General features: G+C 48.1%; 4 protein-coding genes across 4 annotated transcripts; 3 read left to right on the top strand and 1 right to left on the bottom strand.

Moving 5' to 3' along the window:
• Nucleotides 1-134: 134 nt before the first annotated feature.
• RhiXN_02881 (dual-specificity kinase) lies at nucleotides 135-2,370 on the top strand (the record flags this gene model as incomplete). The annotated part of the gene is made up of 8 exons (XM_043322698.1): nucleotides 135-827; nucleotides 881-980; nucleotides 1,040-1,383; nucleotides 1,431-1,503; nucleotides 1,558-1,661; nucleotides 1,711-1,843; nucleotides 1,894-2,171; nucleotides 2,224-2,370. 8 exons carry the CDS (start codon nucleotides 135-137, stop codon nucleotides 2,368-2,370), a joined length of 1,872 nt encoding a protein of 623 aa, XP_043178194.1.
• A 578-nt stretch (nucleotides 2,371-2,948) lies between these two features.
• RhiXN_02880 (uncharacterized protein) lies at nucleotides 2,949-3,742 on the top strand (the record flags this gene model as incomplete). The annotated part of the gene is made up of 5 exons (XM_043322697.1): nucleotides 2,949-3,046; nucleotides 3,096-3,223; nucleotides 3,276-3,346; nucleotides 3,415-3,487; nucleotides 3,549-3,742. 5 exons carry the CDS (start codon nucleotides 2,949-2,951, stop codon nucleotides 3,740-3,742), a joined length of 564 nt encoding a protein of 187 aa, XP_043178193.1.
• Nucleotides 3,743-3,907: 165 nt separating this feature from the next.
• On the bottom strand, nucleotides 3,908-5,264 carry RhiXN_02879 (histone domain-containing protein; the record flags this gene model as incomplete). Its single annotated transcript, XM_043322696.1, has 5 exons — nucleotides 3,908-3,961; nucleotides 4,009-4,714; nucleotides 4,767-4,931; nucleotides 4,980-5,158; nucleotides 5,214-5,264. The coding sequence occupies 5 exons, from the start codon at nucleotides 5,262-5,264 to the stop codon at nucleotides 3,908-3,910; spliced, it is 1,155 nt and encodes a 384-aa protein (XP_043178192.1).
• A 136-nt stretch (nucleotides 5,265-5,400) lies between these two features.
• RhiXN_02878 (DNA polymerase alpha/epsilon subunit B) lies at nucleotides 5,401-14,592 on the top strand (the record flags this gene model as incomplete). Its single annotated transcript, XM_043322695.1, has 46 exons — nucleotides 5,401-5,480; nucleotides 5,528-5,560; nucleotides 5,612-5,693; nucleotides 5,750-5,829; nucleotides 5,874-5,978; nucleotides 6,030-6,111; nucleotides 6,162-6,301; nucleotides 6,360-6,476; nucleotides 6,709-6,899; nucleotides 6,955-7,070; nucleotides 7,122-7,248; nucleotides 7,297-7,413; nucleotides 7,459-7,619; nucleotides 7,669-7,755; nucleotides 7,805-7,915; nucleotides 7,966-8,102; nucleotides 8,149-8,276; nucleotides 8,326-8,387; nucleotides 8,608-8,686; nucleotides 8,741-10,181; nucleotides 10,230-10,343; nucleotides 10,397-10,413; nucleotides 10,469-10,526; nucleotides 10,572-10,584; nucleotides 10,640-10,699; nucleotides 10,753-10,837; nucleotides 10,887-10,954; nucleotides 11,006-11,044; nucleotides 11,102-11,233; nucleotides 11,282-11,598; nucleotides 11,656-11,751; nucleotides 11,807-11,989; nucleotides 12,044-12,063; nucleotides 12,110-12,226; nucleotides 12,283-12,346; nucleotides 12,407-12,593; nucleotides 12,652-12,717; nucleotides 12,773-12,880; nucleotides 12,936-12,986; nucleotides 13,047-13,128; nucleotides 13,179-13,972; nucleotides 14,024-14,059; nucleotides 14,109-14,123; nucleotides 14,175-14,251; nucleotides 14,300-14,476; nucleotides 14,529-14,592. The coding sequence occupies 46 exons, from the start codon at nucleotides 5,401-5,403 to the stop codon at nucleotides 14,590-14,592; spliced, it is 6,516 nt and encodes a 2,171-aa protein (XP_043178191.1).
• Between the last annotated feature and the right edge of the window lie 288 nt (nucleotides 14,593-14,880).

The raw sequence follows: 14,880 nt of genomic DNA, 5'->3' as shown, positions 1-14,880 counted from the left end.
TGAATCCCCCGGACAGCCCTTTGCTGTTAAGTCACAGAGCGTGACCTTGTCGCCAGCGTCGTTCTCGTCCAACTGTCGCTGCTGCCGCCTAGTGCTTGTGCGAAGCACACTACGAGGAATAATTGTGCTGTGTTATGTCTACACGAGTGCAGCTGCCACCGCCCGCCACTCCGATGGCATCTTTCCGTTCTTCGTATACCCACTCGATGATGCCGCCTGCACCAGCGCCCCAGGCAGCGACCCGGAAGCGGAAGCGACCTGCGCCGAACGTAGCGTTCCACTCTGTTATCGAAGACGACGGCCGTGGCCACCAGCGCGAAGTGGTAGTGATCGAAGACACACCGCCGCCCGCAGCGCCGGCGCATGTTGCGTCGCCGTCGAGCACAGCTGCCACGGCCCAGTACGGCCACCAGTCTGCTTATGCAACCCGGTATGCGCTTGCCCACAGCTATGTACCTCCGCCGCCCTCGTCTCATGTCAGCTCCACCTCGCTTGCTCCGTCTCCCATGCCCTTGCCGCCCCGCAGGACCCGCGCTCAGGTTGCCGCCGCCTCAGCCGCTTCCTCTTCTGCCATTCCCCAGCTCAATCCCCCCGCTACTAAGCGCAGGCGGAAGGACAATACGGCCACCACTCCCGCTGGCTCGCTTTACGAGACCTCCCTTGCTCCGTCCGTTTCTGCCCTTCCTACCACCGGTCCGTCCTCAGCCGCTTTCGCTCGCAAGGCCCTTGCCAGCAAAGCATATCAAAATGGCTTCAACGCCGGAACCACATCCATTAAACAATGGCCTACAACGGTCCCTTCAGTCAGTACCGAAAGTGTTCGTGATGTTAGTTTCCTTTTTCACCCATTTTTTCACCCCCGTAATTTATTTCTCTCCAGTCTCATTCCTCCCAGGTCTCAAACCGTCCCCCTTCTACTGTCTGCGATGACAAGGAAGGCCATTACATCATCAAACAGGACGATATCATCCACAGCCGATGTGAGTTTCCCAGCCTGGCACCTTCCCCACCACCCGCACGCTCACCGTTTCATCCTTAGACCGCGTGGTCCGATTATTGGGCCAAGGGACCTTTGGCAAGGTAGTGGAAGCCATAGACATGGTCCATCCATTATATTCCAGCAATGGCGGCCGCAGCCACCTGCGTCCAAACACTGATTATCCCCCTAATGCTGGCCGCGTCGCCATCAAGATTATCCGTGCTGTTCCCAAGTATCGCGATGCCTCCAAGATTGAAATCCGCGTGCTTAAACGACTAAAAGAATCTGATCCCCAAAATACGAGGCAAGTTCGTCCCGCACTGCGCTTGCGTCACACGTTCTTACCCCTTCCAACAGAAATTGTATTCATTACCTTGAAACATTCGACCATCGCAACCACATTTGTATCGTTACTCAATTGCTTGGTCAATGCCTCTACGATTTTCTCAAGGAGAACCAATTTACACCTTTCCCTCGAAGGCATATTCAGGATTTCGCCCGCAGCTTGTTGGACAGCGTAGCTTGTGAGCTTGGATCTTGCATCGTTGTTTGGTATTCGTTTTCTGACGCACCGCTAGTCCTGCATGACTTGCAGCTAATTCACACGGATCTGAAACCTGAAAATATCCTCCTCGTAGATAGTTCCTACGATGCGCGTCCAATGCCCCCCGGATTAGGTCGAGTAAGTGCCGTTGTGTTCCCAACGACCTTTATCCTGACTCTTTCCGTAGCGCGGTCAGTCGAGGCATATCCTTCGCAATACCTCGATTCGCCTAATCGACTTTGGTTCGGCTACATTCTCCGACGAGTATCACTCCACCGTCGTTTGTACGCGGCACTACCGGGCCCCAGAGATCATCTTGGGTGCGTCATTTTAAAATTCAGTGTCACCTCGCTATTCAACTTCCTTTTAGGTCTCGGTTGGTCATTCCCCTGTGATGCATTCTCACTCGGCTGCATATTGGTCGAGCTGTATACGGGCGTCGCTTTGTTCCAGACACACGACAACCTTGAACATCTCGCAATGATGGAGAAGGTCATGGGAAAGATGCCCGAGCGATTGTGTAAACAAGGTCAACGATACAAGCCCGAGTTCTTTACTACCACCAAGGGCGCCGTCAAGCTGAACTTTCCAAACCGAGGTGTATCAGCTCAAAGCAAAAAGGAAGTCAAAGAGGTTAAATCTCTACATGTGAGCACCCTGCACCTGGTTTATCTGACCATGTCTAACCTGGCCTATCCAGCAAATTATCCCAAACACCGATATTATCAACCAAGACTTCCTTGACCTGGTCCAGAGGTTGCTGAACCCCGACCCTAACACCCGTATCACTGTCCGCGAAGCCCTCAAACACCGCTACTTCTCGCATGCCGTTCCGATCGAATGGTAATCACATACCACACCCAACATTCCTTATTTTTTCCTAGACATCACTTATGCCTGATTGAAGCATACCACGATCCTTCGCTTTTCGTTTTTACCTATTTTCGTCTGTCTACTCGGATGAGCTGTCGTCGTACTTACCATGTTGAATTACTCTCTTGTTTGGGCTTGCATAAACTCTTTTTCCTCTCTTATCTCTATGTCGTCAACATCTCCCGATTGTACAATAACGCCTCTATGCCTGGGGCACAAGCTACTTATTTGTTCAATACTTGTTGATGTGGGCTCTACAGATGTGTTTCATTTCATTGGATTTGTTGGTTTATAACAATATAAATCGGTACCGCACCCTGACTGAACAAGCTCGGAGTTTCCAACACAAGGAAGGTTTCGGCAAAAATCTGTGTCACGTGGTCTGCTTTTCAACACCCCGAAGCTAGTCAGCTGACCCCCCCTCGTTTCTCGCCTCCACCTCCGCCCTTATTGAAGGTGTAGCTTGCACGTTTGCTCTTTATTTCCTGTGAGTTCCCGCCTGTTCTAGCATTACTGTGTACTGAGATACAGGTTCAGTCCATAATTACTACCATGTTCAACCTCAAGGCTATTTTTTCTCTGGTTGCCCTTTGGGTTTCTCTGGTCACTGCTCAACAGCTTACCATCACTGAGCCTTCCTCTGATCGCTGGTGTGTTGTCTTCTGCGCTGGCCCGTATTCATGCTGATTTTCATCGCAGGTGGATCGCCCAGAGTATTAATACCCTCAGGTGGAATTGCGAGCAGACTACATATACCAACTGGACCGTGCTCATCACTAACCCCGACGTCACCGTTCTCAGTGGCCCTTTGGCCCTTATTGCGATCCGTAAGCATCTTCCAATACGCCTCTAAATCACCGTCTTACATTTTTTCTCTAGAATGGAACTACGATTGCTCCAAGACCATCACCCCTGGTGAACAGCTCAAGCCCGCAACTGGTTACGTTATGGTTTGTGAACACCTCTTCGGGAACTCTTCCACGAACTGACAGGCCGTTTGCATATTTCGGCACCTTAGCAATTTGCCAATCCTTTGAACTCGACAGATGTCTGGGCTACTTCGCAACCATTTGAAGTCAAGGCCGTTGGTAGTATGTCCATTTCGCTTTCCGAAATTAGGCATCTTCAACTCTAACCTTGCTTTCACTCTAGGCGCGTACCCTCCTGAGTATACCTCTACTGGCGTTCCCGGAACCGGTCCCACTGGAACTACCTCCAGCTCCCATAGCACCGCCGCCCCAACTACCACCTCTACCCCTTCCGCCAACAATGGTGCCATCGCCAACACCGCTATGTCTGCCTTGATTGGCTTGACTGTCTTAGGTGCCACTGGACTCGTTCTCTAAGCTGTTTAGATATGATTGTCTAGTGTCTGAACATTAGTTTGTTTCGAGTTGCGAACATTTATCTGTGTTTCTGCTATTGTACTCCGATCTCTGCAATCTATACTGTCCTTTCTTGTCAATATGTGTGATTGAGTGAAATTACATGGTGTTACGCGATAACACAACCTAATTTCCTGGCTGTTTGGACCCATCTGTGCTCGCTTCGGGCAGCCAGAACGCCTATATTTGTGTTAGTGCGTTTGTGTAATTATTTGTGAAGGACCTACCAATTCCGCTCCAGCCGTTGCCATCATACAGTTTCGAGGATTAAACTTCACACATCGGCTGGCTCCTGGATGTCCATCCAAGCTTAACGATGCGTTCAATGTTGGTACTTCCGATTGCGGAGTTAGTGGGGGCTGGCGTTCCAAGAATTTGGCTACATCCCAGACATGTATTTTGCCGGTCTGAGACCCACTGACCACGAATCTAGAGTCCGGAGTCCAGCACACCTCTTCCCCTGATATCCCTCGATCAGGTACGACCCCTAGGGAATTGCCCGTTTTACCACGTTCGAGTCCAAGATGACCCTCGAGCCTGCATAAAAGATCTCCATCGAATGCATCAAGAACGTAGTGTACCTCCCCAGCTGTCCCGACCAGAAGCCATTTACCGTTGGTTGAGAACGACATGGAAGTCATCACTGGTATACGCGGTGGGTACGAAATCTTGGCCAAGCGTACGTCGTCAAGGTGAATCGTCTTGAACGGATCCTTGTCAAAGTTACTCATATCGTATAGTAGAATACGCGAATATTGGTTCACGGCAACAGCAAAGACAACACCTGTAGAGTCATATGCTACAACTGGTGGAGCAGGTAGGTTTAGTAAGCCTCGACATTGGGGAGAGCGTAGATCCCACAGTCTGACCGTGTTGTCGAGAGAGGAAGACATGAACCCGTCATCTACAGGAGACACGTCCAAGGAAATCACCCTATCGAGTTTGTGAGCCTCGCAAGATTATTTGATGATTGCGTTGTGCATACTTCTTTTTGTGGCCTCGGAAATACTGTAGATACTTATTGTCATGTAAAGAGTGGTATCGAATAGTATCGTCTTCCTTGGTTGATGCATAAACAATAGTTGTGTTCTTGTGCGTAAACCTCGGCAGATCGACTCCGTATTTTTTGGACGCGAGAGTCTTCACGTGTCTACACATAAAAATCAGGATGTATGGATCAATATGAGCCCCAACTCACTTCCCAGTTTTCGCGTTATATAATCTAAAGGTTTCATCCTCCGAGGCGGTCAGTAAAAAATCTCCGAAATCATCGAACGTAAGCCCTGTGATATGGTTTGGAAGGTTGTAGCGTCCGGGTGGACCAGACGCGTCGTTTTCCACAGCAGATTTAAATATTCTGGAGGGCTTCAAACGTTGCTGTAGCACAGCCAAGCTATAAGTTTTTTTTCATTTATTTTGAGCTTCGAAGTACATGCCATGATGTTTTCGTCCAAGATAATTTGGCCTGGTGTACCAGATCCATGGCCGGATACTGGGGGATTGGCCATTTCTATCGCAAAGGAGACTCCAGTGATTCTTGGTTACTAAGTTTTTTCAGAGCAGCCAACAAGTTCAGGTGACAATAGTCGATTGATTTCTGAGACGGGTAGTGCTGTACAATGTGTTGGTTGCAGCGACGAGGTGGCTACTTTGGAAAGACGACCTTCGAGTTCCGCCGGCGCTTATTGACTTGCGTCGAGTTGTTTACAAAATCATCCCCGAGGCGCCACTAACAATTTATCTCAGCGCTTACCACCACCGGTCATCAGGCAAACAAATGTGAGTGAGTGCCCATTGTCTACGAATTCAGGAAAAATAAAATGCGCATAGGGCATCCCAACCCGAGGCTAGCCGCGAGGTTGCCCGCCTCCACAGGGTGAATAGAACTATCCATGAGTTGGTGCATGACCGGGTGAGTCTTCCTGATTTCTTCGCCCCTCCGTTACTTACTTAAGTTCTGTGAGGCAGGGATATCTTGTTGCAGAGGATGAAATGAACATGGATATCCAGACTTTCAAATCTACTTTCGGCTCTGGAGAAAACATTGAGTATGTACAGTATGCTTTACTTGAGTCTAACTGACCGTTCCCAGTCGCACACGTCTAAACTTTTTTACCAATCATAAAGATGATCCGACCAATCAGATTTTTATCTTTTTCGCCGACGAAAAGAACGTCACTATTAAAACCATGCGAAAGTAAGATTTGCCAGTCCGAGACGCCTGTTTGGTGCTTTGAACGCAGGACAGATTCTTGGGTATCCTGGACGAAAAGGGTATCACCCATGGCATCATTGTCTTTATGGAAAAAATGACCCCATCCGCCCGAAAGGTTTTCATTCCTCGTTAATTCGTAGTCATAAATCTGACTCCTAAGCACAGGTTATCTCAGCCATGTCAAGCCAATACAGTCTCGAAGAGTTTGCCGAAGCCGACCTCCTCGTTAACATTACTCATCACAAATTAGTACCTCAACACCAGGTTCTCACACAAGTGGAGAAAAAAGCACTACTCGAGCGATAGTAAGTTGTTTGGTACAGTTGAAAATGACGAAGGAACACTAAACCATGAATCTATTAGTCGTCTCAAAGAAACACAACTTCCGCGTATTCAACTCATTGATCCTGTTTCACGATACTACGGTCTAAAAAGAGGTCAAGTTGTTAAGATAACACGTCCCAGCGAGACTAGTGGTCGGTATGCTAGTTACCGGATTGCTTTCTAGTTACAACCTAGAACCACAGACCCATAAAATCTGCCAATTGCTATCCTCAGATTGTAAATTATTTTGTCATACAGTACGCGTATTGTTTGTTTGCCAGTCACATGATCCAAATGTTATATTGCCTTTTTGGAATCCCATCTGTGGCAGTCCTCCTTTTCTCGACCACTTTTACCTCAAAGCTTTTGGGGTATAACCATTTTAAAGTATGGCTAAAGACTATCGGTCTCATACTACCATTGATGACTCGGAAAAACCATTTAACCTATTTGCGGGACAAAAGCACTATGGACAACAATTCGACACCATCTACGCGGCTCGCCTAGGTCAACTACGACCTGCACTTCTCGAAAATGCTCAAAAAACCTGGGGAAAGAGGAAAGGCAAGCATTGCATATGTTCGTGTTGAACGTTGCTTATACTCGCGTCGCGGATGCGTGTTTTGTTATCAAGTTCCTCACGTGCCTCGCGTATTGGATGTCGTCAAAGGACAGCAATGCTATATTATTGGGACGGTATACATGGATATGCCACTCAAGGCCAATGTTTTGGAAGATATAGCCCAAGATGTGAGTATTTTATGAACGGTCCATTGGGACATGTATGTGAAATACCAACAGCACGCACTCGCTATGATTCCGATTCAATCAAAACGCACCTCGGATAAAGACTCCGTTATGCTTGAGGACGAGAGTGGCCGGGTTGGACTTATAGGAAATCTACTAGCTAAAGAAAGACTTGTAACTGGTAGGTATATATATTCTTACTTGATGCACCCTGATTAAATTATTCAAGGCGTGAACATCGCGGTCTTGGGGTCGGAGGCCGACAGTGGAGAATTTCAGGTCGATGAGGTGGTCTATCCAGGACTTGCTCCGCCAGCACATATACCCAACCCCATGCCTAATGAATGTACGTGCTCGTGCGCTTGCCGTCGATAGTCTGACCATTATTTAGCTTCCTATTGTGCATTCCTCTCTGGGCTGTTGTATGGCGAGACGGCCAATACGGGCTCAACATTGGTTCAACCTGAAACAAACTCATCTCTGAGGGCCGATTCAATGATGACAATGTCCTTATTTTTAGACTGGCTCAGTGGAGAAGGCGGGACCGAAAAAGTGGGTCTACACGAGTCTCTACATAATTCCGGTATCTGAATTATGCCAGGATCGGGATCTTGCCCGACAGATAAGCCGAGTCGTGGTTGCCGGCGACTCTCTCGCCGCGCCACTCCTTGATGAAGAAAGGGACTCTGTGAGCATGTGCTGCTGCTGTGTCGATTGTTTCTGAACCAATCTTGCAGTCCAAAGTATCAAGTTCGGCAAACACCTCCTTGCGTCAAGCAGTGTTATCATTAGGAGAAACATTTCAGGAGATAGCACGCACAGTACCACTCCATGTGCTTCCTGGTGCAGTTAGTGCGCGAATTGCTTCTCGGATTTCCTTACCGACTTGCTCGTACAGAGTGATCCATCCGGCGCTGCTCTCCCACAGCAGCCATTGCCCTCCTGGATATTCCAACCCCAGGGACAAGCCAGCGAGATATCTGATGCGCTTCACATGGAGTCAAACCCCACATGGATCCACAGTAGCGGAAAAAGGTTAGGACTGAAAATGCGGCTGAAGTAAAGCTCATTCGAACCACAGTATCCTCGTTCATTCTGGTCAGCCTCTGAATGATATATATATGCATTCCGTGGAAGATGATCGCATGAGCATGGTACGAAATACACTAAAGTGGAGACATATTGCTCCAACAGCTCCTGATACCCTATGTGAGCTACGATGCTTCAGTACTACTACTGTATCTCAGCATATATTTAGGGTCATATCCGTTCGACAAGAAAGATCCATTTGTCCTGGACAAGATGCCAGATATTTACGTAGTAGGAAACCAACCAACATTTGGGACAGAAATGATTGGACCAACGCGAGTAGTATTACTCCCAAGGTTTGCGTCACAGCCATTGGTCGTTTTGGTGAATATGGCGACGCTTGCGGTCCAGACTGTAGAGTTTGGGTTGTAGTTACAATCAGAATTAATCCCTTTGTGGCTATGTTCTATCTGACGTCACCTTGCGTGCACGTGATATGTCGACGATGCAGCGACCCAAGACGACGAGCTCTGGCAGCGCGATGGCCCCAGGCACGCCGACTCCTCGGGCCCATGTACGAACGGCACCAGGTAGCTGAACATGATATTTATTGAGGTGGCATATTGAAGTACCCTGTTCTCTAGGTCGGATATCGCGTCCGTCGACAGCACCAACTCCAACGTCAGATAGTGCACCAATGCTACCAACTAGCTCACCACAGATGTCTAGACAGCCGTCTCCAGCACCTCCTCCAGCAGCTACTCTTGAGCCTGAACGTGCGGGACAAACTCCACAACCTGGAGGAGGCTCAGCGCCTCCGACATCTGGTATATTACTTGGGTCGGGGTCTGGTGTTGTAGACTGGCCAACTTTTATGCAAGCATACGCAAATGGTGAATGGGACCCCATACGGATTCCAGAACCCCCGTTTGAGCTCAAGCTCCCGGGAGCATCCATGCGGACATCTGGCTCGCCTATGATTAGTAGTTCTGCCCTTTCTTCATCTTCCACAGTTGCAGTCAATTTGTCTCCGTCACTTTCTAGTAGTCCTAGTTCAGCATCCCCCTCACGGGGACTGGCAGGCCCAGATCGCCGACCGCGCATCATGCCAGACTCCCGTACTAGCTCAATTGCATCTCGACGTGGAACCGCCACCCCCGATCTATCTAGCTCCACTACCAACTTTATCCATCCCAATTTTCCCTATGTAAATGCTCCTCGAAAGGTTCAGAGGTCGCATTCAGATGTTGAGGTTCGATCGCCAGGTGGAGTCCCACCCACTACTTTACCAGCATTGCCCAGCCCATCCATCGATCGCGCCGCTGTGGCCGCTACGATCCGATGGGCAGGCTCAGGGGTCAACGTCGCTCCATACGCACTGCCTTCCCCCGAAGCTGCTGAGCTCTTGGACCCCATGCGTAAAGCTCTCCCTTTGCTCCACCCGTCGTCGTCACACCCCAAGTCGCGTCTTTCCAATTTTTGGGAGGAAAGTCCTCATGAACCCGCACCTCCTCCAACCATCGTTCCTCAACCCCCTTCACCAGAGGTGGTTTCTTCAAAGGAAAGCTATATTTCACGTCCAGCTCCAGCTCACAAAGCCTCGTCTTGGTCTACTCGCCGCCCATCGAATTCACAAGGGGACTATTTCAGTCGGTCTCCTTCGCAGATTCGCTCGCGAGCACACTCTAGGTCCCCTGCCTCCGACAAATCGCGGGACCTCCCTTCTCATCCATTTATTGGTGTCAATCAGACTAATCCTTCTGGCCCTTTGCCTGCAACGACTTGGACAAACCTAGCAACTTCCCCGTCGCAAACGAATCTCGCTGATGTTTGTCTCCCAGTTACTTTCCGGGGGTCCACTCTATCCTTGGCTGGCGCTAAGTTAAGGCCGGACTCTGGAGTACATCTGGGCAACGGCTACCCAACAGTTCCCGACCAACTATTAACTTCCTTGTCTAGTTCAGCGGATGTGGAATTTTTTACTCCCAGTGAAACACTAATTAAATCCGACGAAGACGAACAACCTACCTACCTCATCCCACCATTACCCCCTGATGAACTGGAACGGCGGAAGGCTCTCTACAGGTAATCCTTGCACTCGCTGATTCCTGGTCCAATCTCACTTTTGGCCAGGTTCAATATTCTTCACACCAGTCGCGATGTTAATTTCGACCGAATAACACATTTGTGTAAATTAGTATTCTCGACCAAGATGGTCATCATAGCTCTAATCGACAAGGACGACCAGTGAGTGAATGTTAGTCTTCTTGTCCCCAGCTTACATCTTCGCTGGATTGTAGATGGTTCAAGTCAGAATGTGATTGAATCATCCTATTTATACGAGTGTTATGTGTCTAACGCATCTGTTTCAGCTGGTTTCGGAGTCGATGGTACCAGCCGTGACAATAGTTTCTGTGCGCATTCGATTCTGTAAGGACCTTTTGCGAGTTTTTAGACTCGAAGCATTGACCTTAGATCCCGTAGACAGGTCCGTATTCAGTATCTACTTAAACCTTAAACTTCTATTGAGCCCGTGCTGCTAGCGAGGGGCAGAACCTCTGGTCGTTACAGATGCAAGTCAGGACTGGCGTTTTGCAAACAATGTAAGTATACGTACGATGAAAAAAGTATATATACTTATTGTCATATGATCTAGCCGCTGGTCGCTGGCCCGCCCCACATACGATTCTATGCTGGGGCACCGTTGCGTACAACCGAAGGTTACAATATCGGGACCCTGTGTGAGTTCTCTGTTTCTAACGATCCATTGAACTTACATTGGCTTATTAGGTGTTATTGACGACAAACCAAGAGACGAATTCACTCCAAGACAGCGGCATACTCTGAAGGAATTCGCTGTATGTTCAATAGTGCTAGCGAGTGCTTTACTTGCTTAACTAGATATTCAGGCAATCGTTATGCGAGAAATGGAACTGTGGCGCGATAAAGTAGGTTCATGGATTTCTGGGATCGCCGTCTTAACCACTCAAATTCCGTACTGCCAGATCCAGCTTCAAGTTCGAGACCGCATTCAAACTTCCATGGAAAGATTTACTCGTGAATGCCTTGAACTTGAGGAATCTGGGTCTCCGAACGGTACTTCCATGGAGAAGGTTTACGATCGGGCCTCTAAACTTGTGAGTGCCTACATCTATTTTGGCCACAAAATCCTTAGAGACTCTCAGGTCAAACGAGCTCTGGACCTGGAAGGTGCGACTGTGCTCGACATTGCTAACTTCGAATGCGTCGAATCGTTCAACGAGGACGGAACCAAGTCATATTCCTATCGTGGAGATACATTCACAGACTCCTCCCACGGCCCCGCTCCCATTTCAGCTTCACCTAGCATGCACGCTTCTGACAAGGTTTCTGGGCCGGCCAACCGTCCATTCGAACAAATTAGCCCCCCCGCCGTTCTTGGAGCTTCCCATACCAATTTTAAAGCCAAACACGTTCATACATTGTCGGGCGCGGATCATGAGCGCCTCTCCTTGTTTCTCGCGTTCGTTTTGCTTATGTCTTAGTATCAGTGTCAAAATGCTTACATTCTACTTTTTAGGAACTATCCCGATGGAAAGATATATGAACATATAACACCGAGTTATTTGCGCGACTGGGCAATTCCGAGCAATGCTACTTATTCCATGATCGTCCCGTGAGCTTTTTAGTGAAACAATAGCCTTCCTGACTGAGAGTCCCAATTTTTGTAGCATATTCAATGTTGACCATCATCCGTTTGCACTATTATGTGCTTATATAACAGACCCAAGCAAGCACTTACTGGAGGGCTACGAATTACAGTTCCTAAGGGCTATCGGTGTGATCATTCTCAGCGCTATGTTAAAGCGACGGATGATACTAGCTGACAAAGCGAAGTCGTTGTTTATTTCCAAGTGCGTGATACTATCAAAACTTCTAACTGACAGCTGATGAATGTGATTTCCTAGTATTTCGCATGAGCTCAGAAGTATGTTGGTCATCTAAGTAGCGGCACCCTCTAACGTTACCTTTAGCGCCGCTGCATGGAATTCTGGCGGCTGCTGAGCTCATTGCAGACACTAAATTAACTGACACTCAGAGTGCATTTCTGAAGACAATACAGAGCTGTGGTGCCTCTCTTGGGGAAACAGGTATGTCATTCAGATAGTGGATCTCCTATTCGAACTATTCAACCTGATATGGATAGTTAACCACGTTCTCGATTTTACCAAACTGAGTGGGAACAGGGAGCATACGATCCCAAGATCAAAGTAAGAGCCCGCGTATCTATCGGGCAGCGCCCCTAATCCATCAGTATTTTGCTTGTTCAGAACCAATCTTCTAACACTGGTGGAAGACACTGTCGAGGGGTGTTGGGTTGGCGCACGCGCCCGAGCAGTTTCGGAAATTGGTAGCGTGTACTCGCCACCCCGCTCCTTGCCGGGGACCAACGCCGCCTCACAGGCATCTGGTGGACGGCATGTCGAGACTATTGTGGACATCGCTTACCGGGAAAGGGTTAGTCCCTTGAGATTTATCTAACTTCCAACTGCAGGCTGAAGCATGATGCTAATAGGGGTGGAGTTGTGTTTGTGAGAAAGCTGGGATCCGTCGCATTTTGATGAATCTTATCGGTAACTCGGTACGGCTGCACCAACCAAACTTTGACAATAGCTAAAACCGCATTTTCTTGCTAGCTCAAATTCACATCAGATGGTTATGTGTATGTTGGGCTCAGGGAGGTCGCATACAATGAAGAGGATCGGGTCATAACTGTGGAACTATCGGTCAACGACACGGGAAAGGTTCGCATGATGATCAATTCGGTGATACTAAACAAGTACCTACTACTATTACTAGGGGATCAGCAAAGACTTTTTGACCAATCAGCTTTTCCAGCCTTTCTCTCAGGTATTTCATCAGATATCTTGAATTGAGTTTTATTTACTTATTTACCACATCAAACGACAGGAAAACCCATTGCATACTGGGACGGGGCTGGGTTTGGCTATCGTAAATTCTATTGTTCGTTCAGAAGCGGTCAACGGCCAAGGTGTGTTATGTGATCGGTGGGTTTGAATCACCAACAAACTCGCTTTCTAGTCGACGTATGGAGTCAAGAAGGTGTCGGGACTGAGATCAAGATTTCATTCGACGTAGAAGAGCTTCCATCTGGCCTTGGAGATGCTAGCCTGATTCACGGAAAAATTGATCACCTGGGTATTTGTATGCATGGTTTCTCTTCTCATAGGGGAGAACAGGAACTACAGTCGACAATTTCCACGGTTCTGACTATTTGGTGGAGTGTCTCTATTGTGGGTCACTCTGATCGAGCCGATGTCCTTCTGGTGAACGAGGATATCCAGTTCTTATCCGATCTCGTCAACCAACAGGAGTTTTCCAAGCCGGTGATTCTGCTGACTTCATCCCGTGGAGACCAACGGATTATGGGCATTGTAAAGAACTTTGAGCGCTCGGGAGGCTTCTGCCGGTTAATATTCAAGCCTGGTGGCCCCTCGCGTCTGTTTTCTGCATTGAAAGATTGTAAAAAATTCCGTGATGGAGAATTATCTTCTTGGACTGGGGTACATGCACTACCTAATTCTCCGGGCACTCCACCGGCCAGCGAACCTGGAACTCGGCGCAGTTCACAGCACATGCCCTGTTCCCCCCGCCAATCTCGTGATTCTCTTCCCATCATACGTAGTTTGGGCCCCACCAACTCCGCATCTTCCTTACACGAGACTGAGCTATCCAAACCTATGGACGACGCACCCTATTTAACTCGTTCAATAAGCGATTTCCAGACCATTCCTCTCGCAGATGAAGGTTCTGTTATGTTGGAGTCGGCAACTGGTACGCTTGGTAGTACCAAGAAGCCCCGGGTGCTCGTGGTTGTAAGCTTGTTCCATTGCATCCATTAGATGTTTCACGAATATGTTTCATAGGAGGATAATCCTATAAATAGGAATATTTTGGCTGTCGTAAGTACCTACCTACAGCATTTTTGTTGGTTATTGACTCAGCTCGTAGTGGCTAAAGAAGCAAGTAAGTAAATAATTGGAATACTTGTCTCACCTGAACTGGATACTCCTTTAGGGCTTAGAATACAAGGAAGCTACTGACGGCATTGAAGGGGTCGGTAAATTCAGAAACGCTGTTCCTGGGCACTACCAGTTAGTGCTTTTCATCACCGCAATGAAAATGACCTTACGTTGTGGCAGGGTCTTACTTGTCGATTTATCAATGCCGAATCTGGGCGGCATCGGTTGCGTGAGCCAGATTCGCGCTATCGAACGAGAGCGACGAGGTGGGGTACCCGCGGCTAAAATATTCGCTTTAACTGGGTTGGCAACACCCGAAGACAAACGGCAAGCCCTTGCTGCAGGGTTCGATGGATAGTATGTGACCTCATCTTCGAGTATCCTGCGATCGCTAATGAGGGTTGCTCAGTTTAATTAAACCAGTCTCATTGAAAACACTTGAGGGACTGTTCAAAAAACTTGCCTCTGGTTAATATTAGACATAACATGCGACCGATAAACCTGTCTCATTCACTCTTGCTTATTGACCATAGAGTCCCCATATTTATACCATTGCTTTTAGTTTCTCATTCATCTCTCAACCAACTGTATCAGAATTCTTCGCGTTTTGATATAATTTTACATCCCAGTTTCTGACTTGTGAGCTAATTAGTTTTTCAAGAATTTCTCCGTGAATGGTAAGAACCTATATTGAGCTACGTAGATATAGTATGTATTCCTAGCGATCTAAGTAAAGGCATTATAATATAATAGACTATGGG

Source organism: Rhizoctonia solani, chromosome 3 (assembly GCF_016906535.1).
Source record: "Rhizoctonia solani chromosome 3, complete sequence".
Lineage (NCBI taxonomy): Eukaryota > Fungi > Basidiomycota > Agaricomycetes > Cantharellales > Ceratobasidiaceae > Rhizoctonia > Rhizoctonia solani.
Note: the sequence above shows the minus strand (reverse complement) of the source record. Positions and strands in the feature narration are given on the sequence as shown.